Here is a 24369-nt window from a genome sequence, read left to right as displayed (position 1 = left end):
TGTAAAACCATTTATCCAGCCAAAAAACATTTTAGCTTTCAAATTCTATTATACGTAGTGGTTGGTGCAGTGAACACTGTTTACTGAGCAGACAAGCCCAACATATCCTACACTTTATATTCACCTACATGTGTAACATGATTTAAATGTATGTTGCTCTGGATAAGGGCGTTGGCGAAGTGTTAGAAGTGTAAATGTAAAAATAGCATTCTACAATGAACCTCTTTTTTAATATTGTGCTTTAGACACAACAAGAACAAAAGCAGTGAATGATAGCCAGGAACTCTCCCGAATTACCATTTCATATTTTTTAAATCTTATCACATGTACTTTTGGGTGGACAGTGCAATCAGTATATCAGAACTGTTGTAAGAACTTAGACACTGACAATAATAGTGATAAAGTGTGTTTTTACTTCTCCTGATATTTATAAGGATACAACTTCAGAAATTGCTACATGACAGTGACAGATCTGTCCAGTTCCATTCAGTCATGATGAGTATGCCAAAACAAAAAAGTCCAATGTTAAATCTGATGGAAAATGAAAAAGAAAAACAGCTTTGGACATCCGTAGAAATTGGATTCAGCTCAAGGTCTTTGGACTCAATAAGAAACAGCTGCAGCTCCAAACCTTCGCCACTAGATGGCACCGCATACCACACACAAAAGACAAACAAAAGAAAGTCTCACTATTTTAATCCCAAGTGATGACAAACGTTAATGAAAACCTCAATCCTCCAGTTACATCCAGCCCACTGCACACTTCAGTAATTAAAACATGATCCAATTGGGAAAAACAGGGAGTAAATAGGAGAAATTGTGGTATATATATTAAATATTGGATCCTGTTTAAAAGCAAAGGGCTTGAATTCACTGTTTCCAAGGAACTCACTGATATCTGCCTATTCAGTTAACAGCAGGTTAGCCACACCCATTCATATTAAAGGTAATAATGAGGAGTGTTTCAGTCTAAATAGCTTTTACAGAGCAGCCAATCACAACAGAGGCTATTTACATACATCTTGGGTTCTTAGGCATCCCAGGCCAAATGAAACATTTTATGGTCATATTAATTAGAGAAATAGTAAACACAAATCATAACATTCTCAGCAAATTGAAATGCGCAGGCTTAAATAAAAATATCTATATCATCAATGTGGTCTGTGCAAAAGTCTGGGCACCATACAGAATGAGGACTTTTACAAGCTTTTAAAGATCTTTCAGTTCTTGTTGTTGAAATTGGTCCCACTCTTGTTTGCAGGGCCTGTAGTTCAGAGATATTCCTGGTTTGTTTTAGATGCACAGCTTGTTAAAGGTATATCCACATATTCTCTGTTATCTATGATAGGATTATGAATTATGTAATTTTCTGTATTTGGGTGAGGTGACTGTAAGGGCCATTTCAAAAGCTGTAGTCTGTCTCTTTAGGTAGTCTGTGGTAGTTTTGAGGAATGTTTTGGATCATGATCCTTTTGTAGAAGTAGGGGTGATAATATGTCTGATAATATTTTATCAAATTGATAAATGTTGTTACCATGACACACAATATGTTTTTATGAGCACACTGTCAATATTGTCAGTACCTAATAAACAGTGACCAACTGCACGTTTCACTATAGAAGGTGTAATTAATCCAGTCATCCTGTTTAATTGGGTGGAGTAGAAAAACACACTGTACCATGGGACAGTATTTGGATAGCAGTTTTTAGAATCTGCAGCTACTGAAGAATTTTGTCTGCATGACAATATTGTGATAAATATTGTGTATTAAAAATCCTGATAAACCTTTAATGTCCAGCAGACAGAAGCCATACTCTTTTCAGCTTCAGCCTTTTCACCCAAGGTTTGTAATTTGGATCCAGGATTTGCTGGTATTTTGTGAAATCCTTTTTCATTTGGCAGAAACAAGAGCAAGGCAGGGACAGGCCCCAAGACCATTTTTGTGTAATTTTCTGATAGGTTGACTTTATTGACCTTTATTCACCTAAAAACTCCAAAGCATTGTCATTGTTATTTCCATGAGATTCTAGGCTAATTTAGAATCTGAACAGAATTTTAATATTCATACAAATTTGACCATATTTTAATCATGAATACACTTCACGCCTGCAGTTGTTGCTAGACCATAAAATCAAGCTTAGACAGGGTAAGTACTGCTGCTTGTTATAATAAGTGTATCTGCCTGTAAGCTACACTGATCCTGAGTTATGAGGTCTAGAGGACCAGCATGTAGCCTTGAACCACATATTTACTTGACAGTTTAGGGTAATAGATTGGATTGTACCTTTTTTCTTTTGATATCCGATCCAGTGAGCTTGACCAGTATCAGGCCGATAACGACACTGAGCACAAATGTGATATTTCTTTTTTTGTTTGTTTTTTTTAAATTAATTTACAAAATATTTTTAATTACAAAGTATTTTGTGAATATAAAATACATTCAAGAGAAAAATTAACCATAACAAAATTCAAGTCAATACAGCAATCACCTTGAAATCTGGAATCTTTTGGTCTGTGTCTACATTCAACTTAGTCATCATGAACTGCACACTCAAAAGTCTTCCAGCACACTTTCAAATACTACACCGTCTAATAGGAAGATCATTTCTCTTCTAAAAGGTCAGTTTCATGCAGCACAGTCATACCAGTTTCTGTCCTTCCTCTCAGTGGCTGATCGTGACGATCCAGTCATCAAAGCTCTGCCTCCTTGTGAGGAATCAGACAATTTGCAGTTTGTTACCACAAATTAGAGGTGCGCACTGATCCTGACCCAGCTGAGTGTGTATGAGCTGTGTGTGCCGGGAAGTTCATGCCTCAGTACTGTGTGTCCTGGTCCAGAAGCTGAGTGAGCGAGATGGAGTCCTGAGTTGTGGAGCGCCTTCAGTACACTGTACCAGAATCGCACTACTTCCAGCTCAGTCCCGCCGACTTCGAACCCCGCCCAACGTAGATGAACAGTCAGAATGAGCTGATTGACCTTTCTGAGAGTTCCGTCCTGAACCCAACTCTCCAACACACGCCACTCTGCACTCTCCAGATCTGCTCGCACAACATCCACCTATTCACACACAGAAGAACACGTGAACAAGATGAAGAGTGACCATACACACTCTTAAAAATGGAGATGTGTCAAATGATACTTTGAGCGATTCCATAGAAAAATCCATTTTGGTTCCATAAAGAACTTCCATGGTTCCATGTTTGTAATAGAGATGTGCAAGTCTGGAGAGCCTTTCAATTAGTAAACAGCTTTTTACATCAAGTGCAGGTTCTTCATCTGATGTCTTCACACTCACTGATCTCTTCTATACAGAGCCAAAAGTGGTTCTTCTATGGCAGAACCATCTGAAGCATGCTTATTTTGACGAGTGTTGTGTAAGACTTCATTGGAAAAAGAGAACACTGGTATTTTATAGCCCATAAAGCCCTACAAACAGAAAAACAGCAAAGAGATACAGACACATTTAAAACTAAAGAGATCGCATCTATAATCTATTTGAGCTGTCAAGAAGAACTCAATTCTAAAGAATCATAACAGAATCAAATCTGTGTGTGGTTAGATGTGTTTCCCTGAGCAAACATGGGGATACTGTCCAGTGAATAAGCTTCCACTCAACTAAATGCCAACAAATTATTGATATCAGATCATTTAACATTCACTCTATTATGTTGACTGTAATTCACTTATACACTGCTGCAGTTCATACAAACCACCATGTGAGCGCCCCCTTATGTACAGTTTTATATATGCATTGAGAAGCTGAGAGATACAGAACTGGCATCTGAAGGTAAAGAAGCATGTGGCATGATGCAGGATTTTACATAAATATGATATGGATACGCAGCGTTACACAGTTCTGCAGAGAGGTCTCAAGAAGCTCCACCAAAATTACATAGTGCCAATGCAGCGTTCCAGCCTGGAACGACAAGAGACAGAGATGATATTCTCACTGTTACAGTCAGTGGAGCATCAACATGATTCTGAAGCTGTTATTTGTAAAAGCTACACAATGTTGCTTTAATCATAGCTTAATCATTTTGCACTGTTGTCGATTAAGTTTGTGAATTATAAGCCTAAGGATATTGGTGTGCAGGAAGGTTAAATGGCTACTTACTTTCATATAAAGCCTTTAAAGCAATATTACGTAGCATTTTACCTTAAAATGCCAGCTTCAGAATCAGTGTGATTCTCCACTTACTGTAATAGAGGGAATAGCATCTCAATCGTTGCTGCTCTAAGCATGGAATGCTGCTAAGTAAACTGTTTACCCCTGTGAAGTAGGCAGGACAACACTCGTAAGAACTATGTAACGCAGGTTTAACCTGAGTCAAACTTGTGTAAAGATCTGTAATATTACTTTACCACCTTAGTCCACACGCTTCTTTCACTTCCAATTGTAGTTCTGTATCTCTCAGCTTGTCCAGAAATACACGTGTAAAGCACATCCTTTTGGAGTGGCTCAAGGCATGAACTGCACATCCTGACTGTAGGGGGAGCCAATGCCAATGCTTGAAATGCCAATACTTGCATAATGCTGCTTAAAATATGTTTACTTAGAAATACTAACATCAACTGGGGTGTAGATTTCTGACCAAACTCTATTAGGATTCAGTGCATCCCGACATCTCAAATTTCACTGTTATTCGATTAGATGTAGTTTTTATCCAGTTTGGAATTACATTTAAAAACTCCAGAGAATACACAAATGTGACCAGAAGAGCTATTTGCATAGTACTGATACAAACAATAAAGAAACAAACATCTGAAATTTTATTCGGGCCAAAAAATGAAATTTGGTAACTGATTTTAATAGACTGACTTGCTTTCTAGGTGGTCAATATAACACTTTTTATGAAAGCACAGTATGCACACCTGCAATCAATACACACCACAGGCAATAGAAGAGAAAGAAGATGAACATACAAGGCAAGTAAAAAGACAGAAGAGAAAACGTCAGAGAGAATGTGAAATGAGGCATTCTCCACTAAGGAACCCGTGTGTTCCCCATGGAGAGAGCAGAGTCTCTATCTAATGATCAAAGATTAACAACAACATACACATATTCCCTGAGGACATCACATCTCTATATGAGTCACCAGACACTGTTGCCATGGTAGCCATGCGTGACCACAGACACTATCTCCATGGTGATAAAGCATCAGACAGGGGATTCTGTGCTGCTAACAGAATCAAAATGAGCAGACAGATGTGTGTCAGTACCGTTCTGTGGCCCAGGGAGTCCATGATGTCCACCAGCCTGCGAGGCATAGTGCTCAGAACCCCCTTGCGAGGACGACTGTGGGGGCGTCTCCAATCCAGCCAAGTTTGATGGTGCTGTATGGATCCTAATCCAGAACCGCTAGCATGCCTGAGCCGTCTGCTGGGGTCAAAGCGATGCACCTCACATCCCATGCTTAGTGTGGACTCCAAAAACACTGCATCCTTCCCATCTAGACTGCAGAGAGAGAGAGTGAGAGAGAGAAAGAGAGAGAGAGAGAGAGAACGCACAGTGCTAATCACATCTGGCACACACTGTAAAAAAAAACATGTCTTTTTATGAAATATTCTTTTGTGTAATTAAAATGCAATGTTTCTGTTTCAGCATTTCATTATAACTTTTCCTTATTTTCAAGCATATGTTGGAACAACTCTGTGGTAGTTCTAACTGCCACCTCACTGCAGCAGAGAATGCACCAGTCTCTAACATCATGATAGGGAGAGAGAGAGAGAGAGAGAGAGAGAGAGAAAGACAGACAGACAGTGAGACTCTAGCTAGTTAACTTTTCACCATGGTTATACATTCAAATGTGGTGTTAATAACATGGTAATTATATGATAATTATGAGATCTTTGCGATTCTTATCCTTTGTTTACTCCCTTAGTCATTGTCAGCATGAGCTTCTCTCTCAGAAGTGCAATGCTTTGCTTTTGAATGCATTCAACTACTTTAAGTTGCACCCGTCGCTGATGTGCAAATGCACACACACAGCTTGTCTAGTCCCTGTAGAGAAGTACTGCCAATAGAATAGGATTCTCTGGCGCAGATAAACACGAACATATTGGCACATTGAACATATAGTGTGGGCTAGAGGGGTATAAAGCCCCCCAGCATTGAGCTGTGGTGCAGTGGAACTGTGTTCTCTGGAATGATGGTTGGTGCGCCATCCAACATTTTTGGGATGAGCTGAGAAGTCAGGTTGGGTGATGGTCATCCAAGTAGAAAGCCTTCCCTGAAAAGTAGAGACAGTTGCTCCAGGCACTTTATTAATTAATAATTTTTTTAAATATTAATACCCTTGATTTCAGAAGAAACAAGAAATCAGCAGGTGTCCATTTGGTGTATGTTAGCTAATGTTTGCTAACAGTGGCTAGTTTGCCACACTGCTAATAATTAATGCTTAAGGAGGTAACATGGTAATAACACACAATCAATAAAAGCAATCTCATTTGATGCAGCTTGAAAATAGTGCAGTTAACGCAAGTTAGTTTTGACCCTACGCAGAATGTGTAGTGCAAGCTGAAAGTTCAGTGCACAACACTCCAGCCTTCAATTGAGTCAGACCAATATTAGATGTCAACCTTTAGGGCTCCCAGTGGTCCAGAGGTCTCAGTGGACTAAGGCGGTGCCACTATGCCAGTGAATTGCTGGTTTGTATTCCAGGTCATGCTGTCTGTCATCAGGAGCCGGAGCTCATGAGAGCACAATTAGCTTTGCACTTTCTGGGTGGGTAGATGGCTCGCTCGCTCCCCACATCAGTTCATCAGAGCGTCTTGACTATCCAGTAACATTTAATCAGGCTCCAGTTTGAAAAGAGGGGGTGAATCGCTGCACACGTGTTGGAAGAGGCCTCACTCTCCAAGTGTCCGGAGCATTGTGGGGGAGAGTACTAACCAGTGTGTTGGGTATTTGGGAGAAACAGGGGAGGGAAGTTGGGTAAAAAATATAAACAGAGGTCAATCTATACTCTTTAAATCACTGAATGATGTAGAAAGGCCATTAAGAAAGACGGAGCCATTTCAAAACTTAAAGCATCGTTATGTGAAAATTGGCATTTGTTGCTCTTGGGCTCCCCCTAGAGTCGAGAAGTGTAATTCATGATTTAACAAGCTGTATTCATGCACAGAACCGTACAGAACCAGAGATACAGAACTGCTATCTGAAAGAAGCATGTGGAATGAGGCAGTCCAGTAATATTACAGGATTTCACATAAACATGACTTTTACAGCATAGCGCAGTTCTCATGAGTGTTACATAGAGCAGAAGTGCTGAGCCTGGTGTAGCAACAATAGAGACGCTATTCTCCCCGTTACAGGCAGTCAGGCAACAGCATGATTTTTTAAGGTAAAAATTTTGCTTTAAGTTAAAATGAAGGCTGTGGGTAGCGTTAGCCCTGTTAATAAGTGACAGAGCACATTTGTCAGCGTTGGGCTGAAAACAATGGACGCGTCAACCTCCAGATCGATCAAAAAACTCAACAAAATTAGATGTAACTACAAATCATGCAATTAATTGAAATTAAGTTTTGAAATTAACTGCTTAACAGCCTTTATAAATATTTAATAATTCCTGATAAATGAATAAAATGCTTGATCACCAAGTGTTCCTTATGCAATAACTTCTGTATTAGGCAGGCCTCAGTTAAAGTTACATGTGACTTCTGCCCCTCTCTGACTGTGTGAGCTGGGTCAAACTGTGCATTAGTTTGTGTGTCTTACTCTAAAGAGGGTGTCAACGTCTTTTAGCTTAGCTGATAACGCTGCAGCAAGTACTATTTTATGGCCTCTGAGTGTTACTTTAACACACACATTTGCAGTCCCAGATGCAGAGCGAGGCCAATTCCAAACATGTACTTCTGACACTGACACTTAATTAACCATGCATGCACATATCTTTTGTTTATTCATGTCTCAATTGGTTATGACCAATGGCCTTTTACTGCTTTATCTTATGTTGACCAGTGTAGTTAACCAAAGATTTCTGGTCACTGATTAACCCTCTGTAAATTCTTTGCTTGGTGGAGAGTGTTTCATCATTAACGTTTTGCCTTGTGGAGATCAGTTCATCTTCTACTCAGTTAACTTAAAATAAATATAAATATATATACATAACATTTCTGTTACTATGAATAGTTAACTAAGTAGAAGGATTAACTGATCTACACTGAGAGTGACAATGCATTCTGCCTACTAACATTCCCATAAATGTAAAGAAAGCATAGCAACAATTGCATATAGGAATGTGGTGCTGACAGTGTAGAACTAACACTTTTCTTGCTTCTGTTAGAGCAACAAACAGGATATGTGTTTGCAGGCTAGATAGTGTGAAAGATGAGTCATCATTTAAAAGTAACAGCCTCTGACGAAATGGTATGTCAGTATTAATGAGGTCAGATAAGGAGGAAAAAAACAATCATTTGTAACTGCAGGACAGACCCAGTACTGAAGTGTTCATTGACCATTAAGACAAAGGTCAGGGAGAAAAGGAAAAAATACATTTCATTAGATACAGTTTACTTGGGGTCGTGTAAAACCTACAATACGTAAAAGCTTGAAATGAATTAACTGAATCACAAAGACCCTGTTTACACCTGGTCACTTCATGCGTCTTGAGTATCAGGATTCTGGATCTGGATAAGGTCAAGCCACATAAAAATGCCAGTGTAAGCACAGCTGAAACCAGATACAAATACCATCACTCAAACCACTTTAGGAGGTGTTCTGAGATGCATCTGAGTCACGTTATAGCAGTGTAAACACATCTGTCTCTCCAAAATGCATTCAACAACCAAAACTCCTCCCAGAACAACAGAAACACCAGTAATAATTTCTGAGTAGCAAGCAAATTTGCATATTCTGTACCACAAAGCAATCAGATTCCAGTCTCACCAACCAGAGACGCATTTGACTACCAATTGTAAATGCATGGTAAAATCTTGTCAGGACACAAGCCAGATACTAGTCACTTGTGACAAGTGTGAACGGGGAGAAAATGAATCAGCTTCAAACCAGAATTTTTGGAGGCAGCCTCCAAACGCATCCAAACAGTAGGTCAATCAATTTTCTCATCAGTTCAGTTAAGATTGCTATCTCAAGTCTGGTGTACAGAAAGAGGGCCAGACACAGGACTCCTGGTTGTTTTGAAAACCAGTGTCCGTAGCAGACTAAAGGCAGTGCACAAATCACTAAAGGATTGAATGATTCTGTTTTAACTGGGAGGAAACATACAGAATTGTACAGATTATGAATGTTCTTTATTTACACATAATTTGTGCTGAATTTTGATGCATAGCCATTAAATGAATGACAGAATTTCTGTATTTTTTTGGCAGAACATTTTCTACAGCCTTTACAGATGTTGTTTTGTTACAGTACAGTCTTACATGAATGAATAGCATCGAAATTATTTGGAAAACCAGTAATAAAACATCTAATAAATCTGTTAACACTTCATTGTGCTTCATTCTTTAAGTATATTTAGGTCAGAACTTATAATGGAATAAATTCTAAAACCTATACCTATTTTCTCTCTTACGTAAAGACATTTTTTGAAACAATATCTCAACAACTCAGTCTATTAAATAAGTAGTATCAGTTAGAATAAATATTTAGGTAATTTAATACTTGTAATTACTTTAATTCTGGTAAAGTTTCTTGAGGTACTTTAACAGAAACTGTAATGATTTGTTCGTTTGTCAACTCTTTTGCTATTCACTACTACTTCATCGCAAAGCATAAATGAACTGAATAAAGTTAGCTGAACATAAGCAATAACTTACACCAATTCAATCCCAAAAACATTTAAAATCAACTTCTGTCCTTTTTCTCGTTTTGCAGTGTACAGGAAAACCCCCAACCTCCTTCTTCTCTGGGAATGTAAACAGAACAGTCCTTCCCCTCTGCTTCACAAATAAACACTCCTCCAGTAAACACCCGGTTCTCTCTAAAACACAACGATGCTACAGAAGAACTGTGGAGCTCTATTGTCAGCACTCGACATCTTTCAAAAGCAGTCTTTGTTATAAGTACGACTGAAATGTCAGCTGGAAAAGCCAGTCATGTGCTCCATACAGTCATTTGTGAGAAAAAAAGAATCAGGTTTAAACATTTTCTATTTGCATCATTGGAAGCACTGTGGTATAGAATATAAAGTATAGTCTACAGAAAATGGACAGTGACAAGGTGTATGTACTGCTTCACACTAGAGTTTACATTAAGCATGAAGTGAAAACATTAAAGTCCAGACTATCAGCTGGTCCAGACATAGTGGAACTGTGTGGAAATTACAGCCCGTTTTATTCACTGTTCTCTCAATTTAGAGTATCCTAAATAATTGGATATTGGCTTGTCAGTTGTTTATTTCCAAGCAGTGTGTCACTGCAAAATTAGTTAATACACAGGACAGTTCCCAAAACATTTAGTGTAGATTCTAGATGTGGCATTTGTATCTGGGGTTTTTTTGCTGGTGTGATGACCCAAAAATGTTGTTGCTAGTAAAGCAGGCCATTATGAGGCTGAGAATCAGAAAAAGTGAAACACAAACCAAGGCATAACATTAAATGTGTCATAATAAACTGTTTGCTATATTGTAAAGAATACAATGTTGAGCTTAGCAACCGTGAACAACCTAGCAGACCACAAAAAACACACAGCGGTAGTTTAAAGAATAAGAATATTCAATTTGCGCTGCACAAAAGAATCACAGCTGCAGAAAAGTTCCCTTAATACTGCAACTGGCAAATAGGTTTACTGTATTTTGCATACACAGCCGAAATAAACCAGCTGAGAACTGTGTTCTCAAAACTGTGTTTCTAAATGACTTTACTCTCTACGAAACATGGAGGCAGGAACCTGTATGACTTCCAGTAGAACTGCAACATCTATCATCTATTTACTGATGATGTAAAGCAGCAGCAGGATAAGGCTAAGATCCAACTACACTCCTACAAAATCATTCCTCAAGGGTTCCTTAGGAAACGCATTGGTTCTATATAGGACCCTGACAATTCAGAAACATTTGGATGCTTTTTCAAAAGTATATAGAACCATTTTTGCCTAGAGTTTATACACACACTCCTTAACAGAGAAGGTGGTGTTCAACATGTTTTACCTTTACTGCAGGACAACAAAACAAAACATATGACTGAAGTAACCATGGAGGTCCATGGTAGACTTTTTTCCTCTGACCAAGTCAAACAGCCTTCTTTACTGACTTTGGTCAAGACCGAAGACAAAATGACTCTAATAGAAACAGGAATGGAAGTGACCAATTAACAACTATAATTTATATCAGGAAAGATGATCTAGTGTCTGGTAATGCATATGGGCTTTTCTTCCATTTAACCCACCCACTAGGATTCCTACTATTGCTCCTGACAGTGGGAGGGTGAGGACAAGCACATGCCTCCTTTGATACATGTGAAGTCAGCCACTGTCTCTTCTCAAACTGCCACTAATGCAGCATCACCAGGCAACCAGGTGGCTCAGAAGAGTGTGCCGGATCCCTAACTCTGAAGCACTTGTTGATCAGCTAACAGGCGCTTGTGCTGGCCAGCATCACATGGTACACGCATTTTAACACACAGACAACATTTATCACAATACAATCAAATATTGCCATATCACCCACCTCTACAATTCCATGTATTTCAATAATGTCTGTACATTTCACCCAATATTAATAATCATACTCTTTGTGAACGTTTATGAAATAATGACCACATTGGAGCCTATAGAACGTACAGAACATGCAGGAAGGAGGTTTTATAGGCTTAGTGTTGGGCAACATCCCATAAACATAATAACACTAAACTTTAAGACAATTACACTTTTTCTGATAAATTGAAATAGACAAAAGAAAAAGTTTACAAATTAGTTTTATTCAACATATTACACACTGTACTCCACTACCTCTAATTATAGGCCCACTAAATACTAATTATGTGCCTTATAAGGAAACGTGCAGCTGGTCAGTGTTCTTTAAGTACTGGTGGAATCCAACTACAAATTTCCTCGCACAACTGTGGAAAAAGTGTAATAAGTGTTTACCTGAAAGAGTAAGCCACACATGTATTGCCACTGGCCCAGGGGTCCATGCACAGCGTCTCAGAACGTTCCATCATGGGCCGAGAACCACTTGTACCAAGCCACCTGGAACAATTGACCTGAAGAAACGAGGAGCAACTGCACTGAGTCCCTGTGTACCTATGCATGGATGTGTGTGTGCATACCTCTGTGTGAGTGGATACCTCTGGGGTACTGATGAACTGAGTGAGACGGTGCACTTCAGCGCTGAAGGATGGCTGTCTTGATGCCCATGGCTGAAGCACAAACTCTCTATCAGTGACCTACAGAGACACCTCCACTTCATTTATGACATACACCAAGCATATCACACTGCAATGTTACAAATGCACTAGTGAACACCTTACACCACATGATTAAAGAATGGCCTGCATCACTTTGGCCAGGACTCATATTACCACACTCATCAACACTTATCTGGAACATCTAGAATGGTCAGAATGTTCACAGCCCACAATAAAAATTGGTCTTTGGTCATTTGCATATTACATCCTTCTGAAATATGAATGTGGGGGAAATTAATATTGCTACAATAATTAAAAAAATAATTAACAACTGATTAACATGCTGTACCACATATTTCCACATTTATATCCCATACATTACCATCTATTTCAGTATTCCTATATTATGTACAGAACTGTGCAGATGCTTTTGTGCACTTCAGCACATTACTTTAAGCCATTTCTCTCAGAAATAGAGAGAAACAGTAAAAACTCCAGATCACATCAGAACAGATGCAGGCAAACAAATAGTATTAAGAAAGTATCGAGACGTTCTTGTGAGCTAGTTTGAAGAACAAAGCCTGGTTCCAGGTGTATCCTGGATGTCCATAGCCAGTGTCTGGGTGTGTTCAATTCTGTGACCAGCTCTCCCTAATTTACCATCATTAAGCACTGATTTACCAAAGCAAGTGTTGGACACCTATAAATAATACTAGACTCCCCTGGGGAGAGCTTTGGAGGTGCTTTAATGAACACAGTGATGTAAAACCCCTGCTTTCTGTATGAATGTTATTTATTTTATTCTCCTATTAGTGTTTTACTGAGCAAATCCACTCTCAATGCCCAGATAAGGAGCCTTTTCATCTACAGGTGCCTAAAACGTTTGCACAGTACTGTAGTACCGCAGAGTTTCATATTTTTATATTTCACTCTTAGATATTAGAAGGTACGTATAACTTGCAATGTGCATTAGAACTCTCTCTCTCTCACACACACACACACACACACACCCACACTCTCACTCTCTTTGTGTGTGTGTTTGTGTGTGAAATGCCTCTGGCAGGATAAGGTTTAGTTGCAGCATGTTTTCGGGTCAGAGAATGTGCTCTTTGTGTTGCCCTAGCCCAGGAACTTGATAGGGTCTGACTCAAATGTGTGCATTTTAAGAGAAAAGATGGAACAATGAATGGATCTGTTGCCAAGGCACACAAATACCCAATGTAATGTAGTAACCATGGTAACACAATGGAGGAAAATTTGAATCACACAGAGCAGGAGAGAGAGAGAGAGAGAGAGAGATTACTCTTTCACACATTTAGCAAGGAGGGATTCCCCTCCTCTGTGGTCTGCTTCCCATGTTTGCCTTTGTCCATCAACTTTTCTTGTTCCTTCTGGTCACTCAGTATCAACCAACACCATCAAACTCAGGCTACTAGGCTTCCGCTTAAACTCGTTGCTCCACTAGGCTACATGGTTCACTTGTCTTGAGCAGCTCCACAGTAAAGGCTGTTGTGGTTACCTTGTACGAGTTCAGTTCATCCTCCTCCTCGTAGGCGGCCAGCCCTGCGGATTCCTCCTCCGGCCAGTTCCCCAAACCCCGCACCTCGCGCACATCGGTGCTGACTGCGGCTGACCGCACTGCCTCACTGGGGCGCCCAGCCCCCTTTATGGTGATGACGGTGAAGACGGGCTGCTCAGCGGATCCTGGCGAAGTACGAAGCACTGCCAAACTGACCATGAGCTGGAGGAGCAGCAACAGCGGCAGAGCAAACATGAATATCCCGGGAAGAAGGCCCCTAAGTCCGCCACTTCTGCAGGCCGCCATGCCTTCCCTTTGGAGCCCTCCGCATAGCTCCAGGGCTCTGCGAGGAGAGGAGCAGACTCAGCTGGACACTCTCTCGCACTAGTGCTAGCCTAGCGGCATTATGTGCATTCTTTAGCGACCCCCCCTATATACACAAACACACAAAGGGGAGTGCACAGGCATCCAGCCAGAAGCCAGGGGGTGTGACCCCAGGACCACCAGAATATTACCTCCCCCCCTCCTCCAAAAACGTAGATCTACTTTATTAGACTATTTAAGCTCTCAACCAGAACAGTAACTAGGACTACTACCTCACATAGGCTACATATATTGCTTGCAGGACATTCACTGGACAGTCAACACTTAACATAGTTATTTCATATTTTACTCCCGCTCAAACTGCACACCATTATGTTGCACAACCACCCTTTTGCACATTGCACTTTGCACTCTCAACCATGCTCATATCTTTCATTGCATTGCACACTGCACAGGTGTAAATTACAGAGGTTAACTGATCCACACTGGGCTGGCGATTGCTCTATACCACATACCAGAGTCGTTGTTTTCCTCTGGCATTAATGGTCTGTCAGGCACCACTGTTATGCCGTTGGGAGTCCTTCAATGTGTGAGAAATCAATTCATAGTACACCTTCAATGCAGTGGCTGCAGATCATCCCACAGTTTCCAAGATGCTACCACATTTCACCTACTGTCACCGTCATGTGAGAATATTATGACCAACCTGGTTCGAAATTACCTCGGCCTGGGACGTCACAGATGACAAGTGACAGGGTGTGCTGCATGTATAAATAAGTGAGCACATTAGTCAGCTGTAGTAGAGTGTGAAACGATCATCATGGACAAAGAATGCAATTTGACCAATGTCCAAAAGGGCATGATAATAGGGTAGTGGGTGAAGGGCGGTAGTATCTCAAAAACGCTAACCACTGTAGCGAACATGTACCGAGAATGGGCTTCTCGTACACCGAGTGGCATAACAGTGGTGCCCCACAGACCACTGATGCCAGAGGGACTCAATGAGTTCTACAGAACAATCGATTCTCCACAGTGGACCAGTTAACCTCTATAATGAAGACCTTCCGTCACCTAATACAGTCCATGCCACGACATCTTGCTAGTGTCAAATAAGTCAAAGGTGGAATATATAGTTATTCCTATCTCCTATCTTCTGTATTATCTACCTATTATTAAACACTCTACCTATTATTAAACACCCTTAACCATGCTATGTATAGTGTATATATACATGAAAAATATGAAAAAATGAAACAAAACAAAATATGAAAAAATAAAGCAAAAATGAAAAATATTATAGACAGAAAATATTTACACTATATATATATATATATATATATATATATATAGTGTAAATATTTTCTGTCTATAGTATTTTTCATTTTTGCTTATTTTGCCATGTGATAGGACAGTTAATAAAACATTTCATTGCTGGCTGACTTTTTGTGTGACTGATTTGAGTCGTTTGTATTCATTAGTATTTATTTCTGAAGTATATCTTTAAACATATCAATAATCTGGACCTTTTACTACAGATTGGCATCATTCAAGGCAAATCCACATTTTCCAAAATCATTCAAATGATACATTTTTAGAACAAAGCCAAACAACTCCACACTTCACTCTCTGCGAAATATAAAATCATTAATAAATGAACCGCGTGCAGTAAAAATGACTCGACTGAACTTTCTGGCTGCACTTCAAACACAATGGGACGCGATCCTGGTTCTGCGCGTGCGCAGTGCGCCAACGCACGAGCTTTACGTCAGCCTCTCTCTAACGTCACCTACACATGCACTGCACTGTGGGTCTGAATCAGGTGCGTTTGAGTATTGGTGGACGCGCCACATTAAACTGTAATCTACTGCATTACACTGCGCGTCCACAGAGGCTGAGCGCGGCTCATCAGCCCCCCCCCTTCACTTCTCCTTCGCCCTCGTTCGTGTCCTCGTCTGAACCAGGCGCTCGGATCAGAATGTCTGACGCCACAAAGCCTCGCGTTGTTCCAAATGCCTGCGCGAGCGCCGCTGCACGGCTGGAATACCAACGAGGCGCTGAAATCCATCGCTGCAAAACACACGCTGCAAGCAAATCGACTATTCTAATAGAAGTGTAGCTCCTTCTATCGCATACACTATCTGTCCAAATGTTTGTGGACACCCCTTCTAATGAACGCATTCACCTACTTTAAGTTGCACCCATTGTTGACACAGATGTGCAAATGTACACACACACAGCTTGTCTAGTCCCTGTAGAGGAAAGGAATAGAGCTGTGCAGCAGTGGAACTGTGTTCTCTGGAATGATGGTTGCTGCTCCATCCAATATTTTTCTAGCAGAAAGCCTTACCTGGACAGTATAGACAGTTACTCCATCAAAAGCAGGATAAACTATTTTGAATGAGCAGGTGTCCCAACACTTTTGTCCATATAGTGTATGTATTTAAGGACTCGTGTACTGATCTGTCAGTTATTCTTTACATTGTATCAGAATTTCATGATGAATGGACCAATGAAAATGCTCCACAATGACTTGCAATCAAATCTTTGAACATGGACTTCCATTGGAAGTTAAGAAGTTTTTCCTTCTAATGTAAAGTTGCCATTTTGGAGACACAAGGTTTTTGCCTGACAGCGACGATGTGCATTTACTTACTTGCTTGCTCACAGAGGCGTTGAGGGGATCAGAAGAATGAAGGCCAGTCTTGAACTAGACAATCTAGCATACCTGTTTTATTCAGCAAAGGCACATGGCGCCACTCACTGGTCAGACCAAATGAGCTGAGTAAACAAGGGGTACTCAAACCTTTTGTCTGGAGGGGTCAAAGTACAACGCTAAAAGAGCTTAGAGCTAAAAACAAAACAATATGCACTGTAATAATTCAAATGGGCAGTGCGTAGATTTCAACATTTGTTTGTCAGTAAGTTTTTTTAAATGGTAACTGGTCAGATTAACTGACCTGCTGGCCGAATTAAACACCCTTAGAAATGACTTTAGCCTGTGGACCGCACTTTGGCTAGTTCTACTGTAGGCAGAAGGAGCTGGTTTCTACTCAAATCTAGATGTAATAAACACGTGTCAGACTAGCACAGAAATACGCTATATGGACAAAAGTATTGGGACACCTTCTCATTCATTGTTTCTTTCGAAATCAAAGGTATTTAAATGGAGTTTATCCTGCTTTTGTTGGTGTAATTGTCGCTACTGTCGAAGGAAGGCCTTCTACTAAATGTTGAAGCACTGAAAGTGAGGTCAGGATCTTGGATGATGACCACCCCACGTCATCCTCAACTCACCCAGCTCATCCCAGAAGTACTGGATGAAGCGTAAACATTCCAGAGAACAGTTCTACTGTTCCACAGCTCAATGCTGGAGGGCTTTATACCCCTCTAGCATACACCTGGCATTAGGCATGGTGCCAATAGGTTCATGAGTCCTATTCTATTGGCAGTACCTCACTACAGGGACTAGACAAGCTGTGTGTTTGGGTGCGTTTGCAGATCTGTGTCAGCAATAGGTGCAACTTAGTAACTGAATGCATACCTCAGAAGGGGTGTCCACAAACATTATATATGGACACATAGTGTGGGTGTATCTTTTATAAACAGCCCCTGAGGTGACAGTAATTACAAAAAAATAGAATAGCCATTGAGCTTTGGGTGTTTTTCAGAATTGCCATTATTGTCATTGGAGCGTTTTAATAGTTGTTGAAATTTGTACTTTATGCTTAATTTAATACATTATGCTTAAACAAAGCTTAAACACAATTTATTTTGAGTGTATCTGTAATTTCCTTGAGAGGCAGGTTTTTCTTCAACCATTGTTGAACTGCTGCTGTTTCTTAACTAAAAGGTAGAGTTGTTCTCATGTGACCAAAAACGCTGTACCCCATCAACCGTCTTCATTATTATCAACCTAATCAAAGCAGCATTTAATGAACAATAAGAGACCACTTAACGATGTGTTCAAAATTATAGTGTGTGTTATCATGGTTGTTCCTGTTGCCTGCCTTTTTCTTCATATGCAGTATTTTCCCACTCATCTCTACAATCCCACAAAGCGGAGGCTGGACAGAATTAAGCAATGATAAGAACAGAATGTGTATTTAAATATTCACCTTAGATACAGTATATGGAACAGACAGATACAGTATTTCATCACAAAAAATCACTGTACGACACAGCGGACCACAAGAAATAGGAACAGTGGAGAGAGAGAGAAAAAAAAGAAGGAGAAGGGGGATGAGAAGGGGAATAGGCATTGTCCACACCCTGAGTTCCAGACCTCTGTGCCCAGATCGGCCAGAGGGCTGGCCTCTCAGCACCTTTGCCAGAGCAGCATCTTTGGGGTCAGTGCATGAGTGTTTGTCCTTTCTGACATGAAATGATGGAAACACAGAGAGACGAGAACTGGGTAGGGTGTGACCATGCTGCAGGCCGAGCACAAGAGCAAGAGAAGAGGGCATTCAATCCAGACAGACCCCCCCACAGGACCAGACCAGGGTCCTGTTAAAAAAATACTGCAGTGACTATTTGCACAGGACCAAGCTGAACCATTTGAAGCCACTTAAAAAAAACTGACATCACCTCTTACATGTCCTAACAGAGATTCAGGGAACATTCTCATGATTTTTCTGTAATGGGTTTGTACAACTTCCAGTAAATGGTTAAGCTTCAGCTATGCTCTTACTGTTGTTTGCTCCTCTGATGCTGGGTCTGTTGGTGTGACTTATGTACAGATGCTGGTATCTTGGAGCAGATAGCACATAAGGTAAGATAAGGGGTAAAGTCTGAGTAGGTAGCAGGGTCAGCATTAAAGAACCCTATAAAAAGGTGGTGGATTTTTTGACGGAGTGTGTATTAATCTCTTCAGTTTTATGGTCAGAGATGATGTCAAGACTAGAAGAAACAGATAGACACAGAAAGAGAATCAGAGAAGAGGGAAAACGAGAAAGAGAGAGAGAGATCAGTGTGTAGTCCAAAATCTTTTTTGCGTGGTCTCTCACATCAGTTTGACAGACAGTTGCAGGCATGTCTGAGTTTCAGCTTTAATGAGTCATACTTGCATTCAGAGGATTCCTGCTTTTCTGCAGGTTAGTTCTTCTATCAGATATAAGCAGTGTGCCCGTCCATCCTTTAAAAAAACTCCACCCAAGCTCCACAACAGGCCTTGTGCATGAGAGAGTGTCTATCTGTGCGTAAATGTGCGGTTTCAGATGTTCGTGTTTGATAGTATTCCTGTTTGTGTGTGTGTCTGTATGTGTGTGTGTGTGTATGTGTAAACAAGTCACAACTGTGTGAGTGTAGAGCATGCATGTGTGTGTGTGTGTGTGTGTGTGTGTGTGTGTGTGTGCATGTGATGTGAATTTGGATCTTGATTGTCACTGCTGGAGAAGTCAGCTTTTAGTCCACACTTCCAAATCTCCTCTGCCTTACTTAGTAAGTGTCTTCTGCGGCATCTCATTTACAAAATATTAAAAATATGAAAAGGGCTTAGTCCAAATCGCCTGAAATGTAAAAGGAACGAGAAAAGTATTAGCAGAATGAAAAGGTAAAAGGCAATGTAAAAATTAATAATATTATTTTCATTCATTATTAGACATAACGTTCAGAAATATTTGCTTGAACATCGAACAAAATACCAAGTTTGAGTTTCTCACCTTTGTTGGTTGCTGCAACAATGCTGACTACAGGCTGGTGACAGTGAAGCCTTCATCGCTGGGTTGGTCCAGTAGCTGGCAGAGAACCCCACCTTGGGCAGTTTGGGACACATAACGATGCCCAAGGGGTGCATAGCTGTCCATATTACCATGGTAACCCAGCTCCTCATGCTGAGGAGAAGAGTCAAGTGTCCCACTGACACAAGACGAGGACATGGTAGGGCCTCTGTTTACAGGTTGGGGATAAGGAGAATGGGATGGCACCCTCATCCCAGGGCCCATTAGTGACGTGTCCCGTTTTAGGGAAGGCAGAGCAACAGCAGTGGTTCTCTGCTCCTCATAGCTGTGGGGGCTGTTAGCAACACTCCCACCCTGCCCATACCAGCAAGGGGAGCCACTGTAACTGGGGGAATCATACTGTGGAAACTGGTCTTTTGTTGACACACGATGGGGACTCATGGCAGAGCCACACTGTGGCAGGAGGCGAGGGCTCGGGGATAGTGTAGGACTGAATGTCCTGGCAGCATGTCCATATGACTGTGAGGGAGGGCCTGTTTTAGAGTACTGTTTTAGGACATCTGGTTGAGTTGACAGATTAGGGGAAAGAGAGGCAGAGTCTGTGGGGTAAATCTGAGCAAATCTTTCTTCAGAAGAGGGAGTAGAGGTGTGGACAGAGTAGGGCGAAGGATATTCACAGGGTTCAGGGGCATGGCTGAGAGGTGATAGGCTACTGCTGTCTCCACTGTAATAATCTAAAGCTTCCTGGTATAGTGCCCCTGTTGAAGTCATCTGCCCTGCTGTGGCTGTGGCCGTAGGTTTTTGAGGTTTGGCTTTAGCTGGTACTGGTCGCTCTCTCTGGCAAGGAGAGAATCCTCCCCTGCCCCTGCTCCCCCTGGGCTGCCGGCCTGCCGAAGCACCGCGCTTTGGTCCACCTCCCTGCATAGAAGGACTTGCAGGTGATCCTGGAGGCATAGGGCATGCTTCCCTCTCATTCTGTTGCTCTGACCTCTTCCTGCGGCCGCGTCCTGATTTAGTCCCACCTTGAAACAAGACATTCTGACTCCAGTTGTATGAAGGGCCTGCAGAGTTTTCATTCCAATCTAGCATCAGTTTCTCCAGGCTTGATAGACTAGACTGCCCCTCAGGAACTGGAACATCCCTAGGGCAGTATGGGCCTCCCATGCTCCCCATCCCTGTGTGTGAGGAGTCCGAGGAGGATTCAGAGAGTGTGTCGGGGCATGGACGCTGCTTTGCTTTCTGAGGTGTGTAGTTTGATATGTCCAAGATGTCTTTAGACTCTGCCCCACCAACTGCATACTCAGAGTAGCCATGGAACTGATGAGAACCAAATCCATCTCCACCCCAAACTGGCCCCCCTTGCCTGTAGCCCCACTGAGCAGAGGACTGATATTGTCTACAACCTTCAGAAGGAGACGAGGATGAGGAGAAGGGACTAGTCTTTGATATTGACATGTAACTTCCACTTGGTGATGCTGGACCAGCAGACTCACTCTGCTGCATTGGAGGATGAGCGGGCCCGGGATATCCGCTATATTGACGCTTGGTGGAAGTCTGATAACTTGAATAGCTAATCTGCCGTTGTGTAGAGGGAGCAGGGGATGCTTTAGCGCCATATGTATAGCTGCAGTCACTTGGTCTGTGCTGTTGTTGAGGCACAGGGCAGATGCCTGCCCCTTGTGTGACATTTCCACTGTAAGTGGAGGCATATTGGGAAAAGCCACCAGAAGATGGATGGGGAGAACTAGGGGACCGGGAAAGCGAGAGAGCAGGGGATTTTGGGAAAGAAGTGGTGGGAGATGTTTGGGAAACGCTGTATGAAAATGGGGGTCTAGTTGCAGAGTTGTTCGGAGTTTGGGGTGAAGAAAGTGCTGCCCCCTCTCCAGCACCGGCAGCTCCTTTGGGGCTTCTTTTAGGAAAAGCAGGGGACCAGCGTTGGACTGCACCTGGACTGCTGCCATCATATCCTGGAGTGAGTTTACGAGCATCTTGCCGTCCTGTAGGGCTGGACATTGAGATGTCCAGCAAGTCAGAGGAGTCATCTGAATCAAGTAAGGAACGAAAGTATCCTGCAAACATTCCCTGAGACTCTTCCCCACTGCCTGCCCCTCTCATGGCCGGGCTGTGATACACTCCCCCCTTACCAGTCTCAGAGGATGGAAAGGTCCCACGGGGAGAGCAAGAGCCCTGGTAACTACCTGCTCTTTCAGAGGTATCTGGATCGCCTTTCTCCCCCCACCCGTTATTTCTATTTTGCCAGTCTTGATCCTGAACACCCTGACCGCCTTTCAATGTCCCATTCTTACGCGAGCGACGTTTTCGAACCTTTTCCCCAGGCACAGTAGTACCTTGCTCAGTCATAGCTGCCCTACTAGTTCCAGCGCTAACCCCTTTCCCCCTCTTTCGCGGAGTTCCTGGTTCTGACGGGGGTACTTTCCGCTTCTTACCAATTGTCTCAAAGAAGTCACTGAATGACCTCTTAAATGCCTCAGAGCACCCAGCTGCACCCCCTCCCCTGCCTCCCATACAACCTGCTCGGCCCCCTCGTCTGCGGAAGCCTGTGAGACGGTGCAATAGAGTGGACAGGTTTGGGTTCTCTGGAGATGTGTGAAAGGTCTCAGGCTCGGTTGGAGTCCAGCAGCGTGGTGGAGAGCAGCGGCCAGTGCTGAGAGGTTGTCTGTTAAGGAAGGCCAGTTTTGAGAGAACATCTGCGTATTCTGCCTTAACGTCATTGGTATCATTTACATATGAGGGCAGTGGGGACGGCAGCTTTACTCGCCGTCGCCGACGTGGTTTCTTGGGCTCTGCAGCATTTGCCGCTCCAGCTCTAGTCTCACGCATGTCAGGCTGTCCTGGTAAGGCCTGTTTGGGGGGCCGTCCTCTACGCCGTTTTAGGATGACAGGTAGCTCTCCTGGGGGAAACATGACCATTACATTCTTCCCATTGTTCTTCATCCGGAGAAGAGCAGTGGGTTCCCTTGGTGGGGGAGCACTGGTCTCACTGCCAGACACCCCTTCTGGTGCTTCACCCCCAGCAACCCCTTCCGAATGTGTCACCACTCCCCCAGGGTCTAGAGAGGAGATCTTGTAGCTTTTCTGTCGACGACTAAGGTGCACAGGAATTCTGGCTATTTTCACTACTATCTTCCTCACGCCCAAAAAACGACCTCGACGTTTACCTCTTGTTGAGTGATGAGTCACAGAGCAGCCTTCACTTCCAAATGGCATACTAGCACTATGATTTGGCACCATACTGGATGCCCTACTTGGTGCTGGTGAAACCTCAATGGATGAAGCAACTGCAGGAACTTGGGTAGGATGCTCTTCCTTTGGTCTAATTTCAGCTCCTCTCCAGATGTTCACATCTTCCTCCTCCTCTTTTTGTTCCTCTTCCCTTTTCACTATATTATCTTCTGTGGCTCTGCGCAAGCGGGATGACTTGCGAAGGTGACAAGGGAAACGTGGCCGACCAGAACTTCTCAAGGTATACTTTCTCTCAGCCTCTATAGGGGCACTGACCAGATTGTGGCTTGCACTAGAACTGTGACATATGTCAGGGTTTGGTAAGCGAGCCACCTGGGGTTTACAGGTGGTAGCTGTTTGCTCTGTCTCTACCTTACATGTAGAAGCAGGTTTATGCTGCAGGGATGAGTAATTTTCTGAGGGTTGGCTGGTTTGCAAAGGATAAGTTGAATGGGCAGAGGACGTGTATTTTTCAGTCTTGGAAGTTATAGACAGGTCCTCTGGAATAAGAGATGTGTCATGCTCCATGACTGATGAGCTGGAATCTGTGTGTCTGTCCAGCTCTGTATGTGTGTGCTTGTGCATTAGCATCTCTGTGTCCGTCTGCATGTGAGAATCCATCTGAATGTGTGTGTGAGGCTGTAAATGTGTGTTTGAGTGTTCCATTTGAGTGTTCTGTTCCAGTGACTGTGTTTGCTGGTGTGTGTGCATCTGTGGGTGTGTGTGCTGCTGCATGTGCACTTGTTCATGTGTGTGCATTTGTTCCACATGGTCCATTTGTCTGCGTCTCCTTGCTCGCCGCTGAAACTGGTCATCATGGCTTCGCAGGCCATTAGCCAGTGAAGGAGGTGAGTAAAATCCATAGTGTAGTGAAGTGGCTGGGCCAGAGTCAGTGGGCCCTGCTGAAGTGACTCCAGGCCCTACATCTCCCATCCAGGAGCCTTCGGCCTCACTGCAGTCCTCCTCAGCCAGTGCTTCGCAGGCCAAACGCACACCTCCAGAGCGCAGACGTCCTGACAGACGGCTCATTACCCCCGAAACTCACAGTCTATACTAATGTATGTATGTGATGTTGTCCAGTCTGTGTGCCCTAGGGCTATTGTCCCTTAGGCAGCAAATATCCGACAGCCTGTGCTGTTGTACTGTGGAGATGCTGACCCAGCCCAATCACACTATCAGTGTGTAACTCCTTGCTGGGTCAACCTGAGCACAAGGCCTCCAATGAACAGGAGCTTCAAGAGTGAAGTCACTGGAAATCACCAGGCAATGGTTATCTGTGGAGTACAGGAGGAAATATTAGT

At 42.5% G+C, this 24369-nt stretch overlaps 2 protein-coding genes across 2 annotated transcripts in view; both read right to left on the bottom strand.

The window, feature by feature from the left end:
- Positions 1-393: 393 nt before the first annotated feature.
- LOC140552166 (probable methyltransferase-like protein 24) lies at positions 394-14194 on the bottom strand. The gene is made up of 5 exons (XM_072676234.1): positions 13827-14194; positions 12248-12346; positions 12048-12163; positions 5222-5456; positions 394-3058 (listed from the first exon to the last, which is right to left on the bottom strand). Exons 1-5 carry the CDS (start codon positions 14130-14132, stop codon positions 2747-2749), a joined length of 1068 nt encoding a protein of 355 aa, XP_072532335.1. The 5' UTR covers positions 14133-14194; the 3' UTR covers positions 394-2746.
- Positions 14195-18224: 4030 nt separating this feature from the next.
- Positions 18225-24369, bottom strand: part of ahdc1 (AT hook, DNA binding motif, containing 1) — a 36002-nt gene continuing 29857 nt past the window's right edge. Inside the window, exons 4-5 of the mRNA XM_072676232.1 lie at positions 19808-24342; positions 18225-19654 (exon numbers count right to left, since the gene is read on the bottom strand). Coding sequence (XP_072532333.1) covers positions 19835-24097 — 4263 coding nt within the window. The 5' untranslated portion in view covers positions 24098-24342 and the 3' untranslated portion in view covers positions 18225-19654; positions 19808-19834. The remainder of the gene's footprint in view (positions 19655-19807; positions 24343-24369) is intronic.

Source organism: Salminus brasiliensis, chromosome 3, assembly GCF_030463535.1.
Source record: "Salminus brasiliensis chromosome 3, fSalBra1.hap2, whole genome shotgun sequence".
Classification (NCBI taxonomy): domain Eukaryota; kingdom Metazoa; phylum Chordata; class Actinopteri; order Characiformes; family Bryconidae; genus Salminus; species Salminus brasiliensis.
The sequence above is the reverse complement of the archived record's forward strand: the minus strand, read 5'-3'. Positions and strand labels throughout refer to the sequence as shown.